We start from the raw sequence: 23,402 nt of genomic DNA, 5'->3' as shown, positions 1-23,402 counted from the left end.
ACCATATTTCCCACAACTCCCCCATTTCTTTTCTTTTGTCAATAATTTTAATTCATGTTTTGTATTTAACTTAATTGTTTTCTTCTCTCGAGTTTCTTGTTCTTTGGAGAAACACCTGACTAGCGATTCCTGAACTATGTTTGCCTTTTCTGCTTTTCTTCTATCTTTCTAATTCCCATGTCCCTGACTGCTTTTGAGTGCCAGCTAGTTACTTGTGTCTTAACAGGGGTAACTTTTTTGGAGGAGCCTTATGTCACAGGGCTAGCCCTTTACTGAGCGCACAGCTTGGTTCACACTCCCTAGAGTGATCTGCAGAGGCTTCTCTCTGTCTGGCCCAGCGTCTGTCGGGTTGCAACCGAACAACGGGGAAGTTTCTTTGCGACAGCAGGGGCTCTCTGCTCGGACCCTCGGGGTGGTTCGGACGGCACACCTCTTTTTCAAAAATTCCCCACCGAGATTACTTTACTTGTTCTGGCACTACATTAGTTCGACGGCACTTCGTGGCTAACACTTGGGCCTTTAGATCTAATTTTTTCTTTAACTCCTTTTTATATATTGAATACTACCCGGGATAATTTGGTTCTATCAATCTTAAACGTGTGGCACAGTTTAAGAATCGCATAGTCAGAGTCTGTTTTTCTTCAGAACACTTGGGGCATAACCCCAGCGGCCCCCCCACCCCCACTTGCAGTGTACCACCCAAATTTCAAGACAATAATTGTATTTGAAATGGATATATGGATTGCAGGGGGGCATCCAGGTTCAGAGCAGCGCATGGATATTTCTTCTGCTATTTGTTTCTGATATCTTGGGGTTGGAGTTCTTTCTTTTTAAATTTCTGGAGCTCCGGATTCACTCTTCCTGATGTTCTAACACTTTCCTTCTGGTTACTCTTCCCTCTCTCAGTCCTCCTTGTCGGGTGGTTATTAAGTTTCTTTTGAGGCTTTTCTAGGCTGCAGCTTAATGTTTCTAGGGTGTTGGCATCTTCGGTGCAGCCGGACCCTCAGATCTCTGGGGGAAGAGATGACTTTCTATTCGGGGTTTTCCCTCGGGGCTGTTAGTTTCTTAACCTTGGAGGCGTGTGTCCAGCCTCTTTCAGCTGTTCGGATGGTTGTATCTGTAGTTAAAAGGACAAGAAAGGGTCCCTCCTAATGAGGGGTTAATGACACTGCTTTCTAAGCTCTGATCAGTACTTTACTTCCTGGTTGTATCTCATGAATATACATCGAAATCTTGCAACTTCTTCAGATTGAATTTACTTAATACAAAATTCCAAACTAGCCCAATACTACAAGAATATTGTATAAAGAGAATCTTTGTCATGTCTACTATTCAGAAAATCTGAATATTAGAACAAGTTATCTAATAGTACATTCACACCTTTACTATAAAAACAATTTTGTCCCTGGATCACTATGATTCTCACCTCACTATCCACTCAATGTACTATACTATCTAGAATTTTTTCCCTTTTTTGTACTGTTACAGGAAAAATCAGAAAGAAAATTTTACTTCTTATTAAACATACAAACAATTCTTTTTACATCTTACCAATACTTCTGACAGTGTCCACTGGATATATAGCGAGCAAACAATAAACACTAAGACTACTCTAAATCCCATAGTATTAACACAGGTTTTAGCTTTTTAAAGAAAAATTCAGTTTAAAAAATCATAGATGAGCACAAACAATTTGGGCTTATTTTAAGAATCAAACTCAGCACATTCAGAGTGATTTGGCATACAAACAAACATTCATAAAACTTAGTATCTTACAATGCTCGGTGACAACAGCAGTTTCCAGGACAATCAGCTGTTAAGGTTACACACATCTTCACTCAGTTTCTACAGCCTCAGTGTAATGAGTCTGCACTGCTGTTAATTAACTGAACTACAAATTTATATTCTAGACCTCTACTCAGCACATTCTCAGATACACACAGCTAAAAGAAGGACGCAACTTGAGTGAGACAATGAGACCACTTTGTCTCTATTTTCGATGTGCACCCTGCCATGGCTATTCTCACTCAGCCTCCAAGAAGCATCTGCCTTCACAACTGCTTCTCACTCTTGCTTCAGCCACCCCTAATGATCAGCAAAATTAACACAATTCCAGAAGCACTATCGGACTTTTCAGCTCTGCTGTTAGCTTGATGGCGACACTTCTTATTTTGGTTTGTAATTCTACTGCCTCGTAGCAATTGTGACTACACTCCTCAGATCCTCCCCAGGACTGAAACTGGGCGGGGTTTCAAGCAGCAGCAGTACGGAGTTCTAACTCCGGGGAATTTACTAGAATTGCTTCATATTTCAATAGCCGGGATTCAGTAAGCTATTTAAAACATACCCCACCGGTTTCTTGGCTCCTGCCCACTCCTGTGTAAGAACTCTATACGCCGTGTGATTGCTAACATCTACGAAAAGCTGGAACTCCCGGTTAATATACCGGGGCAGTTCTCATCAACTACTCGTGCAGATCTGTCTACAAACCATTTCTTACAGACAGGATCAGCTGCAGACCCCTATTTCAGCGTGGCAAGATACAATCCTGCAGCAGTAGCTGAAGTGACTTCTTCCTTTCATCAGAGAGCCAATTCAAACAGTCAGTGAGTAGTACAACTTAATAAAGGATAACTTTAAGCAAAATTTGTACAAATTAAGAGAAAAACTTAAGACTTCACCCATAATCCTGGGGGAGTATTTTAACAAGACAGAAAAAAACAAAGCACACCAAATAGAAGAAACTATTACAAAGAGCAGAACTTACTCTGTAATAAACTATACATTACTTAAATTCGGAACTTAAAACCCAGAAGTTTTCTAAAGCCAGGAGTCACTGTAAACATCAGGCCCCGGTAATCAGACAGCTTTATCTAGTACAATTATCAGAACATTAACACTACTGCTTTTTACTTCAGTCTAAAAAAACTTCACAAACTTAGCCTTTCTTAACAAACAAACTCGAGATAACTTGTGCCTAATTCTCAAAGTAAAGCTCCTGTATTTGCTATACATTCTTGCGTATTATTAAACTTAAATACACAAGCAAACACCGACCAAACTTAACACCGGTGACAAAATGCTGCTTCTCATACATCACTTACTCTCCACCAGAAAAACACAGGCACTAGGGCAACTTTAAGGTTCACATCTTCCAAATTGAGGAGCAAGTAAGAAGACATAATATCAAAGGGACAACACAAACTATCTAAAATTAAGAATCCCGGTTCTCAACTAGATAAAATACATACAGAATAGGAACTGCAAAGAATAAAGAAAAATCCTGTAACTACCAACACAGAGAATTATACTACTTTCCCAACTTAATACTAGAATCCTGACTCCAATTACTATTCCAACACTATCTCGACAGAAAGATTTAGTTTCCTGCCTCTCAACAGCCGCTTTAATTTGGACTTCACCGGCCACATGCTTCAACTTTTTGAAAGAAAAACTGAAACACACAAAACCCTTGCAGTACACTGTCTGCCAACACAAATGCCATATTCCTGCTCAAGCTGACAATCTGAATTCAAAATGTAGCAATTGTTTCAAACATAGACGAGCTACATCTACCATACTATCAACCTTTTGATTTGCACAAAATCTTCACATACAGTAGACAGACAACTAAAAGGAAGATATATTTTCAGCTTTTCAAGAACAAACACCTAGGTATTTCCTACGCATAAGTATAGCTCCCATTCTTGGTCTCTTCTCTCAATACTTTTATCTATTTTTGCTTCTTATTTCGCCTTACAGGGCGGTTTTCTGCCCCGGGCAGCCTTGTCTAATCACTTTAAAACTGCCGCTTTCCTTCGTCTCCCGGCAACCATGGACTGACTCGCCCTGCCGCTTGCGGGAAGGGGCGGGTTTCGTTCCATTCCCACGTTAGTGAAAAGAAAAAGAAAAAAAAACAACTCCGCCGATCTCGTCCAGGAGAAAAAAAACTCTTAAAGCAAAATACACAACTCTAGGGAGTCTCCAAAATGTATTCAGCCTGAAGTAAAAGATCTACCACTACCAAGGAAAAGAGTAGGCAAGATTCCTTTTAATCCCTTTTCTATCTTTTTCTCCTTTTGCAGACTCACGTGAATTTTCGCATTTCTAATTTGCACGCTTCCTAACACTACTAGTTATTCTCTAATGCATTCTAATTCACCTTTGGTAATTTCTGTTTTGCTCTACTGTCAAATTTCTTACGGGAATGCTTCTTTTCCCCCATTTTTCCTCCCGGGCCATTCTTGCTCTCACACCAACTGTCCTACCCCGAATCCCTCCCGGGCTCTTCAAGATCTCCTTCGGGGGTCTTGGTTTTAGCTAGGGCTCTAACTGGTATATACCTGTCTGGTTTATTCTTCCACCCTTCGTTTTCCTTACCCTTCTTCTCTTTTTCTCCATATTTTAGCGTCGGTGGCCGAGGTGCGGGGTCAGGACCAGAAACGGGGGCAGGATTCCCTCTCGGGAATCTCCTTGAACGGGAGGGAGGTTTCTGGAGTGGCCGCTGAGCTCGGGGCTCCGCATGGGTCTCGGATGGCAGTGTTAACTCTGCCCCTGAGAAGGCCGGGGAGGAGGAAGTGGTAGGGGTAGGGGCTGGCAGGACGGGGGCCACCGAGCCGTGAGAGAAGTTTATCCCGTAGTCCAGTTCATTCCGTGTTTCCCTTTCCTCAGAACACAGCTTTACTCGTACCTCATACCATAACAGAACATATGCCAATTCCTCAAATTCTCTCCTTTTCTTCTTCGCTACATGTTCCTACAGAGCTTCCTACGCCCATTCGTCAAAAGTACTAAACACAGGCCATATAATATTAGGTCCTATCTCCTTTCCTCCCCAAACATTCATACACAAATAAATCATCTGATCTTTAGATGCTCCTCTCCTAATTGGGCATTCTTGCCAACTTTGCAACAACTTTCCTAATGGACTTTTCTGAGGAATTTCAAGATCAGCCCTCGCTGAGGTTTCTCTTAAAGAATCCTCCCGATCTCTGCTGAGATCTGATCCCATACTCCCCGTGGCACAGAAGTTATGGGATACCAAAAATTAAATCCCGAGTTTCCGAACTCGATGCCGTTAACTTAATGATCCAGCGGATGACCGTTCCGTGGATGTTCGGTTAACGGCGGGGCTCTGTAACCGCCACTGAAAAAATTAAGCGACCCCCCTGGTCGCGGTCAAGAAGGCTTACTCGTCCCCGAACTCAAAAAGGGACGTCCTCTTTCCTTCAGGACCCCTGGTGACCTCCCCCACCCCGTCGGGTAGCACTCACACACGAAGCGAAATATCACACGTTCCAATCGCTTCCCTGTCGGTCGGCCGTGTCCCTCGCGGGAGCAGCGGAAACGCGACCTTAAGGTCCGCTCTCGCTTCGTGATAAATCACGTCTCATTCACACACACACTCACACACACATACACGTTCTCAAGCACTTGGTCACTCCCACTCAACCACGCTATACTTACGGTCCTTTTCCTGCGTGGATTCTTCGTGCACTTAGATTTTTACGAGTGAAACAATACCGCGGTTTCAGGGGAAAACCCCTGCTGAGTTCCCGAGCCCCCCCAAGCTAGCTTGTCCTAATGCCTAATCCCTTTGCTGTTGTGGGTTCTGGGTTCGTAAAGCCAGTTCGTTCTTCCGGACTTACCCGCTCTGCCAGGCCGCTTTTTACGGCGGGGCGCCCCCCGGTCAGAAGCAGGGATCCGTAGAATATTCAAAACTGGCCCCACGTTGGGCGCCAAAATTGTTATAAACGCTAGGACAAATTTATTGCCAAATTCAATAGTTTGGTTTATTAACATCCAAATCACAAAATTTAGAATCAAATTATAACAATTTCAAACAATAAAAACAAAACAATACGAACCCCACGAACAGCAAACTTACTTGACCGAAGTTCTCCCGGGAAAAGTAGAGCCAAGGGTGACCCCAGAGACACAGGACCTGGCAGCTTTGTCTCTAGCTGGGTTCACAAATTTGCCCACCTAAAGGCCCAACTTAAATACCCTTAACTTTCCCTTCGGCAATCTTCCTCCCATTGTTTCTTTAATCGTCGGCCATTAACTTTATTTACATTAAATCCCGAAAGGGTCCCCAGGCATATTCAAATGCTAATGTCCAGAGTTAGTCCTTGCTTTGAGTAACTGTCGTAGAGGTGTGTGATGACCGGTGTGAGTCCTCGCTGGCACGTCTTTGCTGGCACGTAGCGTTTGACCTGTTGCGAGTCCAGATGAATTGAGCTGCACGTAGGCAGGGGCAAGTCGTTCTCACCTTCCATTTTTAGAACCCGGAAGATCAGGGAGGTGCTTTCCAGAAGTTCGTGAAACGTGCGGGTTGAGCATACACACACATACCTTTATATAATATATATCACAGTTCCCAATCTATAATTATTTATAAAACATGAATTAAATAACCATATTTCCCACACCTTTATATCAAATCCCCCCCTGGAACACAAGAACCTGATCTATCCAAAGTTGTATTCCTGTGCTGTTGTTTGTACCTTGCCAAAATATAAAACACTGAAGTCAGACTAGCCACTTTTTCCATCAGCTTGCATTTCATCATACAAACAGTGATGCCTAGGACAGTCAGCATCCACAGGTTTAAATTTATGCTTCATCATTTTCTGTCCATAATCACAGTATTTTCACAATAATACATATAAGATTTGATCTGGACATGAAATAAAAAACTTATTTGAGCTGATGTAGCTGTCTGATCCTGGCATCATGCCAACACTGAAACTCCTGACAAAAGCTGATTGGGGTTTTTAATGAAGGGGAGGCTCTGAACCATCTTTCTGCTAAAATATGCCTCTAGAAAGAGTCCATCACATCTGGGGGCTGTCACCTGCTGTGGCAGGAAGCCCTGGTAATGGAGATCCACAGGGAAGCACAGGACAGCTCAAGTGTCAGCCATGAGGTTTGTGTGTGTTATTAACCAGCAGCTCCACATGCATCTCAGCTCCAGATTTTGCCACATTAATCCTGATGGGAAGAGGGTCAAATGAGTGGCCACAGAGTCTGCTTTTGTACTGTCTCCACTGGTTCTGTCTCTGTTCTGTTTAGTGATACCTAACTACAGATTAAAATTTTAATTGTTTACACTGATGGTGCTTGTAACCAAATCTTGTAAAAAACTGAGTGTCCTACTGTCAGGAAAAACAGAGGTGATAGTGTACAGAAAACCTTCTGTCTATAAAAGGAAAGCCAGATTATGAAGCATGTTTCATTGAAGGTAGGCTTCATTAATTCTCTTCCTATTATTTAAGAAGGGGCTCATCTCTTCAGAGATTTGAATATGCACAAAGTTCATGGCATTTACTTATTGATTTGGTTAAATTATCCACAATGTGTTTTGAGAACTGCAGGTTTTTTCTGTACTTTCTCTCCTTCTCACCCCAGAATGCTCCTGTGAAATAAAAAAGAGATGAAAAGTCAGTTGTATGTGACCTCCTGTGTGTTCATTTATGAAGTATTGCAGACCTACAGAGTATTATAACTAGGCCTCCAAAATGATTGCAGTGCCACAAGCTCTACAGCTTTTGGCAGTGTGTGTTGGTGGGATAATTATAAAATAAACACAGCAAAAATATTTTTGTTGGACTAAGTTTTGCCTCTGCAGATTGGATTCTCACTGTGGTGCTGTAAATCATTCTCTAGTAAAGCTGAATGATAAAACAGGAACTGTGACACATATTGGTAATCTTGCAGGCTTAATCTGGTTTGTTTGATGTACATTGGTCTTTATAATCATTCTTTCCTCTTATTTTCATCAGTGTGTGGTGTTACCTATCACACCTTTCTTCATTCCCCCCATGGGACATGTCTGCATGTCAGCATTACATTGTATGTACAAAGCTGTGTAGGCTTGGCTTTGTTTGATTTTTATGGTTCTGTGGTTTAAATTGTGGGGTTTATATATATTTTTATGACACTTACAGAGCTGTAGAAACATCAGGAGTTGGAAGAGGCCTCTGGAGGTCATCTAGTCCAAAGCATCTGCTGAAAGCAGGCACAAACTACTCAGGCCTCAAGCTTTGGAGTTAAATCAAGTTGTTCAGGACCTTGTCTGCTCAGATTTGTAAGTATGTGAAGATGGCAATTTCATAGTGTCTCTGGGCAATGTGTGTCATTGCTTACTCACTGTAATGGTGAAGAATTGCTTCCTAAACTGCAGTGAGAATTTCCATGTTCAAAATTGTGATCTTTCCCTCATTGCACTGAGCACCTTTGAGAAATCTGGGCTCTCTATAATCCTGTTTTAGGTGCTGAAGTTGCCCCTGCAGCTGTGGTCTTCTAACTCCCTGACCCTCTGAACTCTCTCAGGTTTGTCAATATCACTCTTGTACTGATGATCCCAAAACTCTCCACAGATGTATGGATGTGGATGATGAGTGCTCAGCTGGCAGGAAGAAGAAATTCTGTCAACCTGGCGGCAGCTCCCCTGCTTAAACCACCCAGTATCCTGTTGGCCTTATCACTGCAAGGGTGTCCTGCTTAATCATGTTTAGCTTGTTGTTTACTGGGACCCCAAGGTCTCTTTCTTTGGAGCTGCTCCCTAGCCAGGAGATGCTTCCTCCTGTGCTGATCGTACCAGGTTAGTCCATGCCAGGTGCAGGGCTTGCATTTTTTTTCATTAAACTTGGTGAGGTTCTCCAGCCAGTGAAGCTGTCTGTGAGTGGTAGCCCTGCCCTCCAGTGTATCAGTCATGGCCATCACCTTGGCCAGTTTCTGTTGCACTGTCAGTGGCAGCCCATCTAGCCCCATGGACTTGTGTATGTGCACCTCTCTGCACCCATGATTCAGTCTTCTGATTAGTAATTTTCTCCTCAAAACTTTGCTAGATACAGATGTATCTAGCAAAGTGGGTTTTTTTAGTACATGGCAGGCCTAACAAAACATCTTGTGAGTGATGACCTCGTGACTGAAGGCAGAGGTTTTTCCAATTGCCAGACGGTTCCAGTTACAGAAGACAGGAATTTTTCCAGTCTGCCCTGAATAACTCCTGGGTTGTTTAAAGAAGGTTCTATCTGTCCTTCCTTCTTGATTGATTGGCCTGTGGGAGATGCCCTCAACAATTTTTCCTCAGCCCTTTTTTGGCTTCTTCGGACCCATGAGCTCTTTAATTTCTCACCCTCTGCTCACTCACAAACATGCAGAAATTTGTGCCATTCATTTGCTTAGAGCACAAACCTCATCACCATCTTCCACCCTTTTATAAAAAATCTGTATCCAGAGCTCTGGACCCAACTACCTCATCATATCTCTAAATCATTTGCTTTTACATCCTGAGAGTGCTGAGGTCTTCCAGGAGTGATTTTCAGGTTCAGCAGCCTTTGGCTCTGCCATCCTATCTGCCCAACAGAATGGAACTACCCAGGTGCTGGGAAGACAGTCCCACCTCACAAAGGGCTTAGGAAGCAGTTTCAAACAGTGCATGTGTTAACTGCTGCAGGAATCAGGTTATTGTTTTTCCAATCAAGCTGACAGGTCTTAATCCAGTAACTCATTCTTCATAGGAAAACCATTCCATGTGTTTGGTTGTTCTTGTTATCCCTCAGTTACCTTTATGTGCTGGGTGCTTTTTAAACTAGAGGGTCCATAAATACATTTAGTTTTTGGAGATTTTGATGCACTGTAGGAATATACAGAACAGTTTGAAGATGTTTTCCATTTTATTCTCTGTTTCTCTCCTAGTAATGGAACTTGCTGCTTTGGCTGCAGCTGAGCACTGAGCTACTCTTTAGGATATTTACATAGCCCTAATGTCCAATTCCCAAGCAGAAAGTCAGCTGAGACCCTGCTATCATGTACCTAAAATTAGATATTTTTGAAATGTAATTAATTTTAGAATTAGCTACGTTGAATTTCATCTGCCTTTTTATTGCCCGATTGCTGTCTATTGTGATATTTTTCTGTAGATTGCCCAGCTGTTCATCATCTTTATTGTCCTGGATGCTTAACTTCATCAACAAACTCCCATCTCACAAAGCCCCCCTTTTTCCAGGTTTAAGTCATGCTGAGCAATGTAAGCTTGAGTACAAATCCCTGCATGACTCCACTGCCAACCTCCTTCCATTGTCAGAGCTGGCTATTTATTTCTACCTTCTGTTTCCTGCCTTTAATCAGCCCTTTATCCAAATAACCTTACCTCTTAAACCATCACAGCAGGATTTCTTGTAAAGGCTTTGATGAAGGGCTGTGGAAAAGTGTTCTTAGCTCTACACCTATTTGTTGATGCTTTCTGAAGCCCCAAATAGATTTAAGAGGTGTGATTTCCTTTTATAAAACCATGTTGACTCTTCACAAAAAAAAAAAAAAAAAAAATCCTCAAAATCCTCTGTTTGGATAATGACTTGTCTCTCTTCTGAGCCCAAGTGCCATTTGAGTACAAAGCAATCCTCCCTGTGGCATTCTTTCCCAGCTTCCAGGATTCAGCATAGAGCAAATTGCTAAATTTATACGGAGTCCAGACTTCCTGAGCCAAAAACTGCTCAGATCACTGTGTGACCAACTGCTACATTGTTCTACCAATGGATTTATCCTCCCTCAATTTGTCAGATTTCTTGTTGAATCTCTCTTAATTCCTTGGGTTTCCACAGCAGCTCAGGGCAGTGAGCAGCACTGAATTCATTCCCTGCATGAGAAGAGAGACACATTTATTTGCAGCCTTCTCCCAGACAGTTCCACTGAGCGCTTTCTGTTCCAGAAGTCAGCGCAGGCTTCTGGGCCATGTTGCCTCAGTAGCTGGGAAGGATTGTGTCCCCTTGAGCTCAGGAATCAGTGTGTTATGAGATAGTTCTGGAGGAATCCCACTGCTTGTTTTGGAAAGCCTTGCAGCCTTCCAAGGCAAAAATCCTGTGGTGGAATGTGTCTTCAGAGGTAAATGGAAATGGGACAGGGAGCAGGTTCACACACTGGATTGTTTGATTGCTTCTTGTCTCTGTTTTGGACCACTTCAAGCAGCTTTCACTTCCTTCACTTCCAAGACATTTTCTGATGGTGCCCTTCACCCCTAGGACTGTTCCCACTATGGAAGAGCCTACAGCAAGCTTTGGCCTCTCTGTCTCCAACACTCTCCCATCAGGCTTTTTGCATCTTCCTGTCATCCCATGTTCCCTTGGACACCCCACAGCACGAAGCTCAGCCTCTCAGGGTCATGCTGTAAAAAACACCTCTCAGCTGGGCTGCGATGCATTCCTCCCTTCAGTTCAGACAACCCCTGGGCACTGTAGGCTGGCTGTGTCCGAGAGCTGATCAGATCCTGCAGCAGTCCAGGAGGGAAGCCAGGCCAGCCACTCTGGTGTGTCGAGTGACCCCTGGGGCATGGCTGAAGTGTGTGGATCTGACTTAAGTAGTGCTGGGCTGGCCTTGGAGCTCAAGAACAGTATTCAAACTGCTGCTAATATTTTATTTTATTTTATTTTATTTTATTTTATTTTATTTTATTTTATTTTATTTTATTTTATTTTATTTTATTTTATTTTATTTTATTTTATTTTATTTTATTTTATTTTATTTTATTTAGCATTTGACAGATAGATGGTGATGCTTCAATTTGGCCTCAGAAAAGGAGTCTTAGAGGGCTTCACGGCTGTGCATCCTGCCCCTGCTGTGCCTCAGCCTCCTGCATTAAATCATAGCTGATGTTTTAATCAGATGTCCTTTTTGATCCCTTTCCTCCTGAATATATGGTGCATAAAATGGAAAAAATAGCTTTGTAGGTGGAGGTCATTAATCCAATCTGCCTGTCATAAGTGAAAACTGCCGACTGAACGGCGCATAATGAACGGCGATGGAAATGGACCCCGCCAAAGCCGTGAGCGGCCGCTGGGCGAGTGACCCCGCTCCGAGCTGCGGGGCTGCGGAGCGCCTGTGCCAGCGGGCTCTGCGGGAGCCGCACCTGCACAAGCGCCTGGTGCCATCTCGTGGTCCCGGCAGCGCAAGAGGGACAGCGCACGGAGCTGCCGGCTCGGCGGTGCTGCCCTCGGAGACCCTCGGCTCCGGCTCAGGGCCCCGCTGCCCTCGGGGACCCTCGGCTCCGGCTCAGGGCCCCGCTGCCCTCGGGGACCCTCGGCTCCGGCTCAGGGCCCCTCTGCCCTCGGAGACCCTCGGCTCCGGCTCAGGGCCCCGCTGCCCTCGGAGACCCTCGGCTCCGGCTCAGGGCCCCGCTACCCTCGGGGACCCTCGGCTCCGGCTCAGGGCCCCGCTGCCCTCGCAGCCTCCGCTCCCTGTAACTCAGCCCGAGCCGCTCGCAGGGTCCGAGCCGCGCTCCCACCCCGCTCCTCTGCCGCTCTGCCCTCCCTTCCAGCACGAAGCTGAGGAGCAGAATAAATAACGCGGTGAGTGGCTCCGTGACCGGGAGGGCTCTGCTGTGTGCTTTCCCTGCGCCGGAGCCAAGGGCGAGGAAGCAGCCGCAGCCCGCGGGGCTGCTCTTGGGATGGAGCCGAGCATCCGCTGCGAGCGCGCCCCAGAGCACGGCACGGTAAGCCGGCTGCCTGTCACGAATTCCTCTGTTTACTTTGATGAAAATTTCAGCCCTCCTGGTACGGAAATAATCTGCTAAGTGTGACCCAACTCCTGCCAAGACAATGCCTCTTGTGAGGTTAGCAGTGCTGCTGGAGAGCTCCTGCTCCTTAGGTGTAATGAACCTGGGACAGGGCTGCCCGGAACAGACACTCCTCAAGAATGCAACACATAATACCAATTTTATAATTCCTCTTGCTTCCAGGAATTAACAGCCTTTTTTTGTAGCTCACATGTACTGTTGCATGGACATATTTTAATTTAAACTGGGCTGTGATTAAGAGCAAGAAGGTTTTTTCACATGGTTTACCATGACATGGTTATGAGTTCCACTTTTTCCTGCTTTTGATTTGGGTTTTTTTTTGTCAAAGCAAAGCTTTGACTAATTACTCTGTGCTCCTGCTTATGGAATTTGACTAGATGCCAGTGTTCCCCTGTTGTGCCACGTAAGGCCACAGAAATGTAGCCTCTGCCCTTCGAGTTTCTCTCCCTGGCAATTTGCTGTCTTGCCTTCTTCCAGGAGCTGATTGCGGGGTGGTTTTCCCACAGGATGGGTAAGGATGCTAGTTGCCACCTTGCCACTTGTGAGAAGACTCTGCCGAAGTTTTGAAGAAAGAAATTCTGGGGCTGCCTGAGGCAGCAGCAGATACAACCCCTGCCAGGTCTGCCACTGCCAGAGAGCTGGCCATGAAGTCAGGGTAGTGCTGGGACAAGCCAGAGGGCAGGAGAGGAGCACAAAGAGGAGAACCAGCTGTGACTCTCCTCCCATTTTCTAGCCCCAGAATGTGAACCAGCTTCAGGCATGTGGGGCTGTACAATATCCCACTCTTTGAAGGATTAGGATGAAATAGGTAATGTGGAGGGAAGCCGTCAGCCCTGGGAGGGGAAAAGGATGCTGAAGCTATCAGGTTGTCAGCAGGGCCCAATTGCACAGTGTTTTCCAGGTTTCCAGGATAATCTTTCTTCTAGGCTAGTTTGCTTTTCCAACCACTTTATTTACAGATGAGTTCTTTTGGATTCATGCTGCCTATCCCCACAGATACTCTTCTTCCCTATCCATCCCTTTCCTTTCCTTTCCTTTCCTTTCCTTTCCTTTCCTTTCCTTTCCTTTCCTTTCCTTTCCTTTCCTTTCCTTTCCTTTCCTTTCCTTTCCTTTCCTTTCCTTTCCTTTCCTTTCCTTTCCTTTCCTTTCCTTTCCTTTCCTTTCCTTTCCTTTCCTTTCCTTTCCTTTCCTTTCCTTTCCTTTCCTTCCTTTCCTTTCCTTTCCTTTCCTTTCCTTTCCTTTCCTTTCCTTTCCTTTCCTTTCCTTTCCTTTCCTTTCCTTTCCTTTCCTTTCCTTTCCTTTCCTTTCCTTTCCTTTCCTTTCCTTTCCTTTCCTTTCCTTTCCTTTCCTTTCCTTTCCTTTCCTTTCCTTTCCTTTCCTTTCCTTTCCTTTCCTTTCCTTTCCTTTCCTTTCCTTCCATCTATCTTCCCTTTTCTTTTACAGTACAGCACTGTCTCCTCCATAAGCCTGGAGTGTTCCCACTCTGGCAGCTCCACCAGCTCCCTGACACAGGCCTTGTCTCACCCCATCATGCAGGACTCAGCTCTGAGGCTGCACTTGCAGCTCCATGTCCATAACGAAGCAGGACAGGACCCAGGGCTCCTTTCTTTCCCTGCCTACTCCTCTCTTTAGCACCTCTGTAGATGCATGGCTGGAAGAGCAGGGACATGTGCACAACCCTGCTTTTAGCCTAAAGGATGAGTAGAAGCCGAAATGTCCTTGCACTGTTCCTTAGATGGGATAAGGATGAAGTAAAGTTTGGAGCAATAGCCATAACAGGATGCTAGACAGGGTGCACTGACCATAATTTGGAGAAGGCTCCCAGCATCCAGCCACATGGACAGAGCTTCTAAGCCAATCATGTATACTGCAAGGACACGTGAACACTGTGGTTTAACCAATGGTGTTCAGAGTTAGGTGCATGATATGCTCAGCACAGTACAAATGTATGCCAAATAGCTGAATAAAGGAGCAAGATTTCTAACTCATACTGAGTGCTGTCTTGACTCCGGCTGATCTCTGGCAACACACCTCCTCACTGAATCCACTGCACTTGGTACTTACCTAGTTCCTCGCAGACTGCAAGGGGCAGAACTGTGCTTTCAGCACAGCCGGGAGCCATTCAGTGACACCACAGGGAGCAGCTGCTGGTATGCTCCGGTCTCTGCAACGGAGGCTCCTTGTCTCTTAGACATGCCAGCTCACCAGAACATTTCCTGATGATGCCATTTTTGGTAGGTAGCCCAAAGAAAAATTGGCTGCTCTCTGGAGCGACAGCTAGATTACAGCCTGACATGAATGAAGAGCATAGCAAGATGAAACAGATTCTTGCTCCAAGCCTTCTCTGCTGATGTGTTAACTTTGGCAGCATCATTTGGGGAAAAAATGAATTAATCTTATTGGAGTTATGCACAAAAGAGACTTGGGGAAGGAACAAGGGAAAAAAAATTATGTGTGAATCTATGTTGATTATTTTAAAGCCATAAACAAGTGGTATCAGAAAAGATTTTGACAACCATATGGACTTTCAGAAGTGTGAAATCTTCTGAAAATGATGTGCAATCACATAAGGGCTGACATAAAAAAGAAGAAAAGAAGACAAGATATGGATGGATGAGATGTACAGACAGGGGACTGCAATCTGTAATACAGAAGTTGAGATTCTGGGAACAGGAAAAAATGTTACCTAGAAAAAAATTTATATAAACTAAATCAAATTAAATTAAATTACATAAGACAATTCTCCCAAAGGTAATAGAAATAACAGTCAATCCTATTTCTTATTGCTGGTTTTCAGAACTAGACTCTGGGGATCAGCAGTCTCAGGGATTGAGGAACAGCTTTCCACTGAAACAACCATTGTTTTTCTGGGAAGCTTCACTGGAGATGCCACATGCAACCTGGATTTTACACGGGGCAAGGACCACAGGTACAAGAGTGCAGGTCCTACTGAAGGGCATCAGCTGCCCTGGCTGAGGCTGGGAACTGCTGTGGCAGTGCAAGGTACCTCCCCTGGTGTTCACCAAGGGGACACTTTTATCCCAGAGCTTGGGAAGTGCTGCCTGAGAGGCAAGTAGGATGACAAGAAAGCAGATTTGCAAATTTTGTAGCTTTGATGTAGCACGTTTGCACACAAGCTGTGCGTGCATGTGGCAGGGACACCCCGTGGGCCACGCAGAGGTGCAGGATGTGACACCCACCAGAAGAGTTAAGAGCTGCTCTGCTGTCCTGTATTGGCAGGGCAACTCATCAGATCTGGACAAGGGCCACCACGCTACCTGAGGTCTTACCTGCTAGGAGGAGAGAAACTTGAGAGGTCTGGGCTCTCTCTGGGGACCAAGTCTAAATGCCAGCACTCTGAGCCTTTTTACAACCTGAGTGTTTGATGCCTTTCCCCTTGAAGTTATCACAGTGCTCAGTAATGTGAGACACCAATTGCAGAAAAATACTTTTCAGGCTTGATTTATAAATGGCTCTGATTTCAGCTGCCACTTCCTCTGTGGCAGCATTCCAGGTCCAGATTCTGGATTGTCTTTCTTGTTGCATCACAAGAGAATGGGAAAAGCAGACGAAAGGTGAAAAACTGAAAATGGAAAACGAATCAGCTATGCTATCTTAAACGAGCAGGAACAAAAGCAGCCTGAACTCCCAGATAAGAAATTATTTTTCATGGGAAAACACAGATCAGGGCAAGGGTTGTCTTTTATGTATCAATAGGGGTGTATGATGGGATGAAATAGATGATGTATATAAAATGAATGTTTGCATAGATTGAACATTGAAAAAGTACAACATCTGTGCACTGTATATAACATACACTACCCCATAGTCTGGCTTTGAGTCCTCTTCCCATTCTGCAATATTTCCATTAGACTTCAATCTTTAAGAAGTCAGTGCACACCCCAAAATGTTCACACACATCTTAAAATTTTTTGATATATGTCTTCTAAGTATACCTTCCTTTTCTTCCCTTTGCCTTTCGCCCAACAGTCCTTTGTTGTTTGGTGACATCAGCACAGTCACCACTGAATTTAGCAACTTAGGATCTCTTTCCACCACTGAAGGTGGTACTTGGGGTTAATCCTAAGAGGTTCCAGCAAGAAAGTACCACTGAAGAGAATGTGATGAACTGTATAGAGAAACATTTTTTTGCTATTTGAAAAGAAAACTGAGAATACTTTAAGATGCCATGATCCGTATTTTCAGACTCTGGAGTGACAGCCCAAAAGAAAAGCATATCAAGACGCCCCCTTATTTCTTTATTTAATGAAGTATGGGTTTTAGCTGAGGAATTTAAATGATTGACTGGGAAGTATTTGAAATTCTTGAGGGTCATAAAGATCAAGGCAAATGGATCAATCCAAAATAATTAATTTTGACACTGTGACAACTTCTGGCTCTTTCTTTTTTCCCTCAAACAATCTATGAATATTTTTTTCTCTTCTTGAAATGCTGAAATAAAGAGTCTTATTTTCCAAGGAACTGCAACAATAAACATCCCTATATTTGACAAGAGCACTTAAAGAAGGCTGTAGCAGTTGTCTTTCTAAAAGAAAGGAAGCATTGAAACAAAAATTTCTTAATTCAGGATCCATTAATTCATTCATTTATTAGCTGGTCCTTTGACACTTTTTCATGATTAGTAGAGTTGTTATGAGACCAAGCAGCAACAAATAGACATTAAGCATGGGGGGAAAAAAGCATTGAGAAATGAATGTTTTACATTTAGTTTCAACAGTCATGCAGAGATCAGACATGTGCTGTGCCACATCTCAAGCAGAATCAGTGTGTTGTCATGCCCTTGAAAAAGCAACCTTCACCAGACCAATTAGACCTTTAACACTTTTTTTTCTCTATTATTGTAGTGTGTCTGCTGAAACAAGATAGTTTAAGAGTTTAATTTTGTTTTATTCCAGAAAACAGATTTACTGTTTCCAAACATACAAACCCAGGGGCTGGGAATACAACAGTGCTGAGGGTCCCAGCTCGAAAGGCATCTCTGGACAAACGTGCACAGGGAACAACTCCAGATGAAAGATCAGCAGCCATCCTGTAGTGAACGGGCACATGCCTTTTGTGTGGCTTCACACAAGACCCTCAACCATGTGGTGTCCCAGTCTTCCCAAGGAAAATTGACAATAACCTTGTGTCACCAAGCACAGCTCTAACATAGTCCTGCTTACTACAGAGAAATATAAACGAAACAATGTTATTTTGTTAGACACCTATTCCAGCAGACTTCTGTTTAAAGGAGGAGAAGGCAGTGCTTGTTTTCTGCAGGAACTGTCTCTGCATTACAACCCTGAAAGCTCAGCTTGGAGTCAGGTCTTTCCTGTCTGTCTCCAGCTGCGCCATAAAGAGCTAATGGCTGGATACCAGGCAGACTGCACACTGATACAAGAGAGGTCAGCTTCCCAGAATTACTGCCTCTCTGGAGATTATTTTAACTCTCTTGATCTCCAAGAACTACTATGCCTCAGAGAGGAATGCTTCAGGGTCGAGGGGAAAAAGAGAAGAATGAGCTTGGAAAGCCAACAAACTACACTGGAAGCCAGCACTTGTTCATGTGAGTACATGCTGGCCTACTCCCATGGCCTGAGCTGGCATTTGGCTCTACTCTTTGGAGCAGTCTGAACAAAGCCCCAAACAGTGAATCCCACTATGCTCAGAGGACTGCAGGTGCCCTGGTCACCACTTTAACTGAAGAAATTCCATGCAGCTCCTGTGTGAATTTGTCTTGTGTTAGCTGCATCAGGATCAGCAAGTTAACTTTTCAGGATCCCATTTCTGGGATATTATTCTCCCCTGACTTTTGTTCTGCTACTTCCTTGTTCTTGACATCTGTATGAACATTTGCAACAACACAGGATAAAAATTTCAATTTTTAAAGTTGTTTCCCTGAGCTGTAAGGGTGATGCTATCAGCCTGCTTTGATCTGATGCATAAGGCCTGGATGACCACCACAAATAAGAGAGCATTTTAAAAGCCATGGTCCTGAAGAGCTGAGAGTCTGTGAAGAGCCTACAGTCAGCAAGTCCTGTTCTGCCCTTCCCAGAAAATTTTTATTTTAGTATGTTGGATTCAAATGCTGGGCTGGCCATGCCGTGTTAGGGAGATCAAGAGCCAGAGCTGTTAGCACCCAGCATTAACACTAGGTAGGAGTTCTTTTGGTTCTGCAGCAAGGTTTCCCTGCCACCTCACATCCCCAGTTTTCTCTGTTGTCTTAACAAAGGACGGGTCAACCCTGGCAGAGTGGAGCACCATCACCTCCCAACATCACCGACTCAGAGGGGGCAACTGTTCCCATGGGACTGAAATCCCACTTTTCAATGGCAGGTACATCTAATGTATCCCTTCTAGGAGTGTGTGTGGAGACTCTGCCCTTGACTAGGGACTCCCCTCAAGGGTGAGCAGAATAGATTTGCCCACATTTTTTGGAATGGGTGAGTAACTTCAATCTTTACTTAATTGTTTTGCTAGCTTTAATATTGCTGTTTCAATATTGCTTCAATAAATACTGCACTCCACTAGTAGTTGTAGCTATCTGTACTGTGTAGTAAATCATTCTGATTAAGGTCTGATAGTCTAATCATTATAATTATCACTGTCAATAAAATAAATAATTTTTTTTTCATATAAATATATTTGGTTTTCCTTTCTTAATCTTGTGGTCCAAATTCTGACAAAGATTCAATTACACCAATATAATCTTTTAAACATAAAGTATGGGGCAAAGACTGGATCCATCTGCACCTAGATTCCTCTCTGAGGAGGAGTTTAGAAAGCAAGGGGGTTCTTTATGCACCTCGTGACTCAATGAGAGCACTTCTCTAATAAACTTTTTCTGGAGCTTCTGTTCTGCTTGCGACTCCTGTGTCAGGAGAGGGCGGTGATCCGGTCTGGGAGGGTGCCACACTAACAAATGCCATCTCTGAGAATGAAATCTCGACAGAAAGCCGTTAAGAAGAGGCCTTCAGATTGGTGCTTTCCCCTTTCCTTGTAGCTGCAGCTTTGCACAGCAGCCTCCCTGCTGCATGCTTGAAGCTGTATCTGCCCGTAGCTCACCCAGGACACAGAGCACAGACCTCCCTCCGTGAAGCACATACACCGGCAGATAATCCAGATCAGTTTACCTCTGTGTACCTGGCAGCATGCTACTGTGCACTGACCAAGTATCAGAAGAGTTTGTGGTTAATTAGGATCAGATTAATCCCTGCTGACTGCCTGTCTCTGTGTAAAAAGGGCACTAGAGGTTAGAAAGTATTAAGTACCTTAAATGTCTACTTGCATAATGTAAAAACCTACTGAAGATCCAGACTTTGTGCTTGAAAGTGTTGATGAGAAATAATTTACCCCTAGAGGCATTTAAATGTGCTTCTTATCCTATCAAAGCAAAAGAATCCATTAAAATATTTCCAGGATAAAATGTAATAAATACTTGACCATGAAAAATAATCAACCTGCAGAGCAGTAGAGACAAGACATCTACAAAAAAGTGCCTTAGAGATTCTGAACATTATTTCCAACTTCAAAGAATTTAGCTCAGCATATAAAGTATCATTTTTATAGCTGCAATAAAGCTTTCCTGTGATACAATTGCACATAGTTTTCAATTTCATTAGTTCCTATTTATCATAAGAATACAGCAGGTATTAATTAGATTGTTTCAGATATATACCCATTCTATGGTGCTCCCCATGTAGCCCAGAGGGCTTCATAGGAAAGACACATTTCCATGTTCTTAAAACATTCATGACACTAAAATGTAGATTACATTTGGCTGAGATGCTTTGCTATGACAAAGTATGTGTGTGATTATTGGACATATCAAAATAAGGAGAACTTTTGTGCTTTTCTCATTAAATAAGGAAAGATCCTGAGGTTGCTTTAAAAAACTGAGCTGATAGTTGGAAGATTTCTAGAAGCAAGACACACTAATAAAGAGTATGTGGGTCTGTGAGAAATGTCAACTTTGCACGCATGTTCACATATCCTGATAGACCACTGGGCCTTTTTTCTTTCTTAATTTTTGTTACTGGCACATTTTTATAAGTATTGGGAACACTTACATAATAACAGGATATTAACTTACTTTGAGGTCATCTGTTCTTTTGACTTACTCCCCATTTACAGTCATAAGCTCCTCATTGTGACATCACCTTGGCGGCCTCAGCAGTACCTGTGATGTCACCAGAAAGGATTATAGCCTGAAGCTGTGAGAGCAGATCAGGTCCCGAAGAATAAAGGTTTTTTGTTTTGCCCTGCTAGCAGAGGGACATGAAAACACCCACCCACCCCTTCTGCCCCGCCTGTCCTGGTGGAGCTGGGCCATTTCACCACAGGATGGTAATGCAAGAGTGGGGCTGCTTAGTTTGGGTGAACTTGTGTGCAGTGAGGTGCATGCAGGAGGAATTATGTGCAACATGTGCAAACACACACAACTGTGCTTCTCTGCCCAGCTTGGGGGCACATCACAAGCTGGGGTGGCCTATGCAAAGCCATGTTCTTCCACCTTATTCCCTCTGCAAACTCCCATTTCATCTCAACCATCTTACCTACTCAACCACAGCCCTCTTTCTGAAAACCAGACTTCTTATAGGCAGTCAGCACGTCAACTTCATAAACATCTTTATGTTTTTATCTTCTGTTTGGTTCCCTGTCATTTCAGTCAGATCAGCAGCAGAAAATTCAGCTGGCAATGCACTCATGAAGACCTCTTCCTATGTCATTTACTTGGCATCGTTCACTTGGCACTGTAAGAGCCTGCGATAGACAGTTAGACAAGCATTTGGGGGTATCAGCTTCTAACTTACTTTGTATTCCATGTCAGCAGCAAATGCATTGAATTTGTTGGTTCATGGAGTTGTCTGGAAGGAAAATATGCTGCCGCAGTGCTGCTCCCCACTCCTGCTTTGGCTCACTGGCGTGTCTTGTCTGTGTGTGAATCTCCACCAGGCCCCGTGCAGGGTATTGGCTCTATCTCAGAAACATTTTAAATCTGCAGATATCAAAAGGGTGATGTCTGGGGGCAGAGGTGGCATTTCACAGACTGGCAAGTCAACTCTGAACATGCTGATACACCACCTCTGAGCCACTGCCATCAGCTAAGCAGCTGATCTGTGACAGCAGCCCTCACAGGTTAGCTATGCACAGAGACAGGCTCTTATCATAAATTCAGAGTCCACAAGGAAGAGGCTTTACTGCTAAGATCTTCATACAACACTGCAGAAAATATATGCACAGTGAATTTGTCTCTTTGGACCTCATGCATCATTTTTCTGGTGTTCCTAAAGCCATCTTCCCTATGAACCATGCATAGGACAACTATTGCATTACAACAAATCTTTAGTCTTTCCTCAATCAGATTTTCTTCTTTATTTCTTTTTCTTTTCTTCTTTTTTTTTTTTTAATTCCAATAAATTTCAGCAACCTGAGGGGAAAAAAAAGGAAGTGGTCTTATTCTCATAGTTTCTCAGCCCTTTTGAATTTTTTGCATTAAAAATATATATAATGAGAACAGTCACTGTCAGTTAGAAAACTGTTTGATTTGGGCTCTTATTCAGCCTGCACTTCTGCCTGTGAAAACACCTGTCACTTCATCAGTGTTATGGCATTAACCTCATCCAGTGGAAGAGGAACTCCTGTTTGCTTTGCTTGGCTTCACACCAAAGAGTAAAGGTACCATTCTTCCCACTGCAGAAGACATCGAACACATTAGAAACACCTACCCTGCAAACTTGAACTTTACCCCATCACCAATGTCTCACACCACTTATTAACCCATTGCCTGGCTCAGTTTTTGGTTGCTGTCACCAGCTGTCTTCAAAATTGCCCCTGGGAAAAGTCCAGGTCTCATGTATTCCCTGACTCGACTTAAAAGCTCCTGTGACACAGTCTGGCCCAAGCTTGGATCCCACACAGTTCTCCATCACCAACCCATCCTCAAGGGTGCCCTTAGACCATCTCTCAGGGAAGGAAACACAGATTACCAGGGTGATGTTGTGAAACCACTGCCCTGTTATTCCACTTGGAGTATTAGAGAAAGAGGAAAATGAACCCATCAAAATGTTACATTCGTGTTTTAGATCCACAGCAGCTGCAGGGAACCAAGTGCTGCACAGTTTGGTCACAGCCAGCCTGTGCCACTGCTCCTCTGCTACCCAGCCTGCAGCCGTGGGCAGGGAGACTATCTCCTCCTGTGGAGCTGCAAAAAACCTTCACTGCTGCTGAAAGCACTTCTTTCCACCTGGAGCAGGCCAGGAAGGTGTGAGGGAAGTGATCTGGGGCTCCAGCAGAATGGAGCTCCATTGTGGAATTCTACGCTGTATGACTTCCCCAGAAAGTCCAAGCTCATCTGCTCAAACCACAACAACTCACTGAGCAGATGGTTTTCTTCTTTGGAAGCAACCCTCTAAAGTGGTCCCCCTTTGAAGAGCCAGATTTTGCCCTCACACCCTAGTGGGAGGCAGAGGCAGTGTTGGTTTGTATATGGCATGGGGATAGCAGTAAAAAAATTCACTTGAATTTGCTCATCTGGGTGTTTTATGGCTCCACAGCCATCTGCTTCCCCACAGAATAAGATCTGTATGAAATGATGATGCCGATTTTTCTTATCCTGAAATTCAGCAGAACAACCTTCCTGACTGAACAAACGTGTTGGCATCTTGCAGTGCAGGCTTGCTCCTGGAGGAGAGGTATAAGCAGGAAGGAAGCTGGTTTAGATCCAATTTAATTTCCCTAGGGTTATTCTGTATGTTAAGGAGAGCTAGCTCACAAAAGTCAGATGCAGATAGAAGGTTAAATCCTGTTCTCATTTGTGAAGAAA

The 23,402-nt window shown here is 43.9% G+C and overlaps 1 protein-coding gene across 2 annotated transcripts in view; it reads left to right on the top strand.

The window, feature by feature from the left end:
• Window positions 1-12,373: 12,373 nt before the first annotated feature.
• The window catches only part of SERPINE3 (serpin family E member 3), a 34,394-nt gene continuing 23,365 nt past the window's right edge, over window positions 12,374-23,402 (top strand). For both annotated transcript variants that reach the window (XM_063392045.1, XM_063392044.1), the window contains exon 1: window positions 12,374-12,493. In XM_063392045.1, coding sequence (XP_063248115.1) covers window positions 12,449-12,493 — 45 coding nt within the window. In that variant the 5' untranslated portion in view covers window positions 12,374-12,448. The remainder of the gene's footprint in view (window positions 12,494-23,402) is intronic.

The sequence above is a fragment of the Prinia subflava genome, chromosome 3 (assembly GCF_021018805.1).
Source record: "Prinia subflava isolate CZ2003 ecotype Zambia chromosome 3, Cam_Psub_1.2, whole genome shotgun sequence".
Lineage (NCBI taxonomy): Eukaryota > Metazoa > Chordata > Aves > Passeriformes > Cisticolidae > Prinia > Prinia subflava.
The sequence above is the reverse complement of the archived record's forward strand: the minus strand, read 5'-3'. Positions and strand labels throughout refer to the sequence as shown.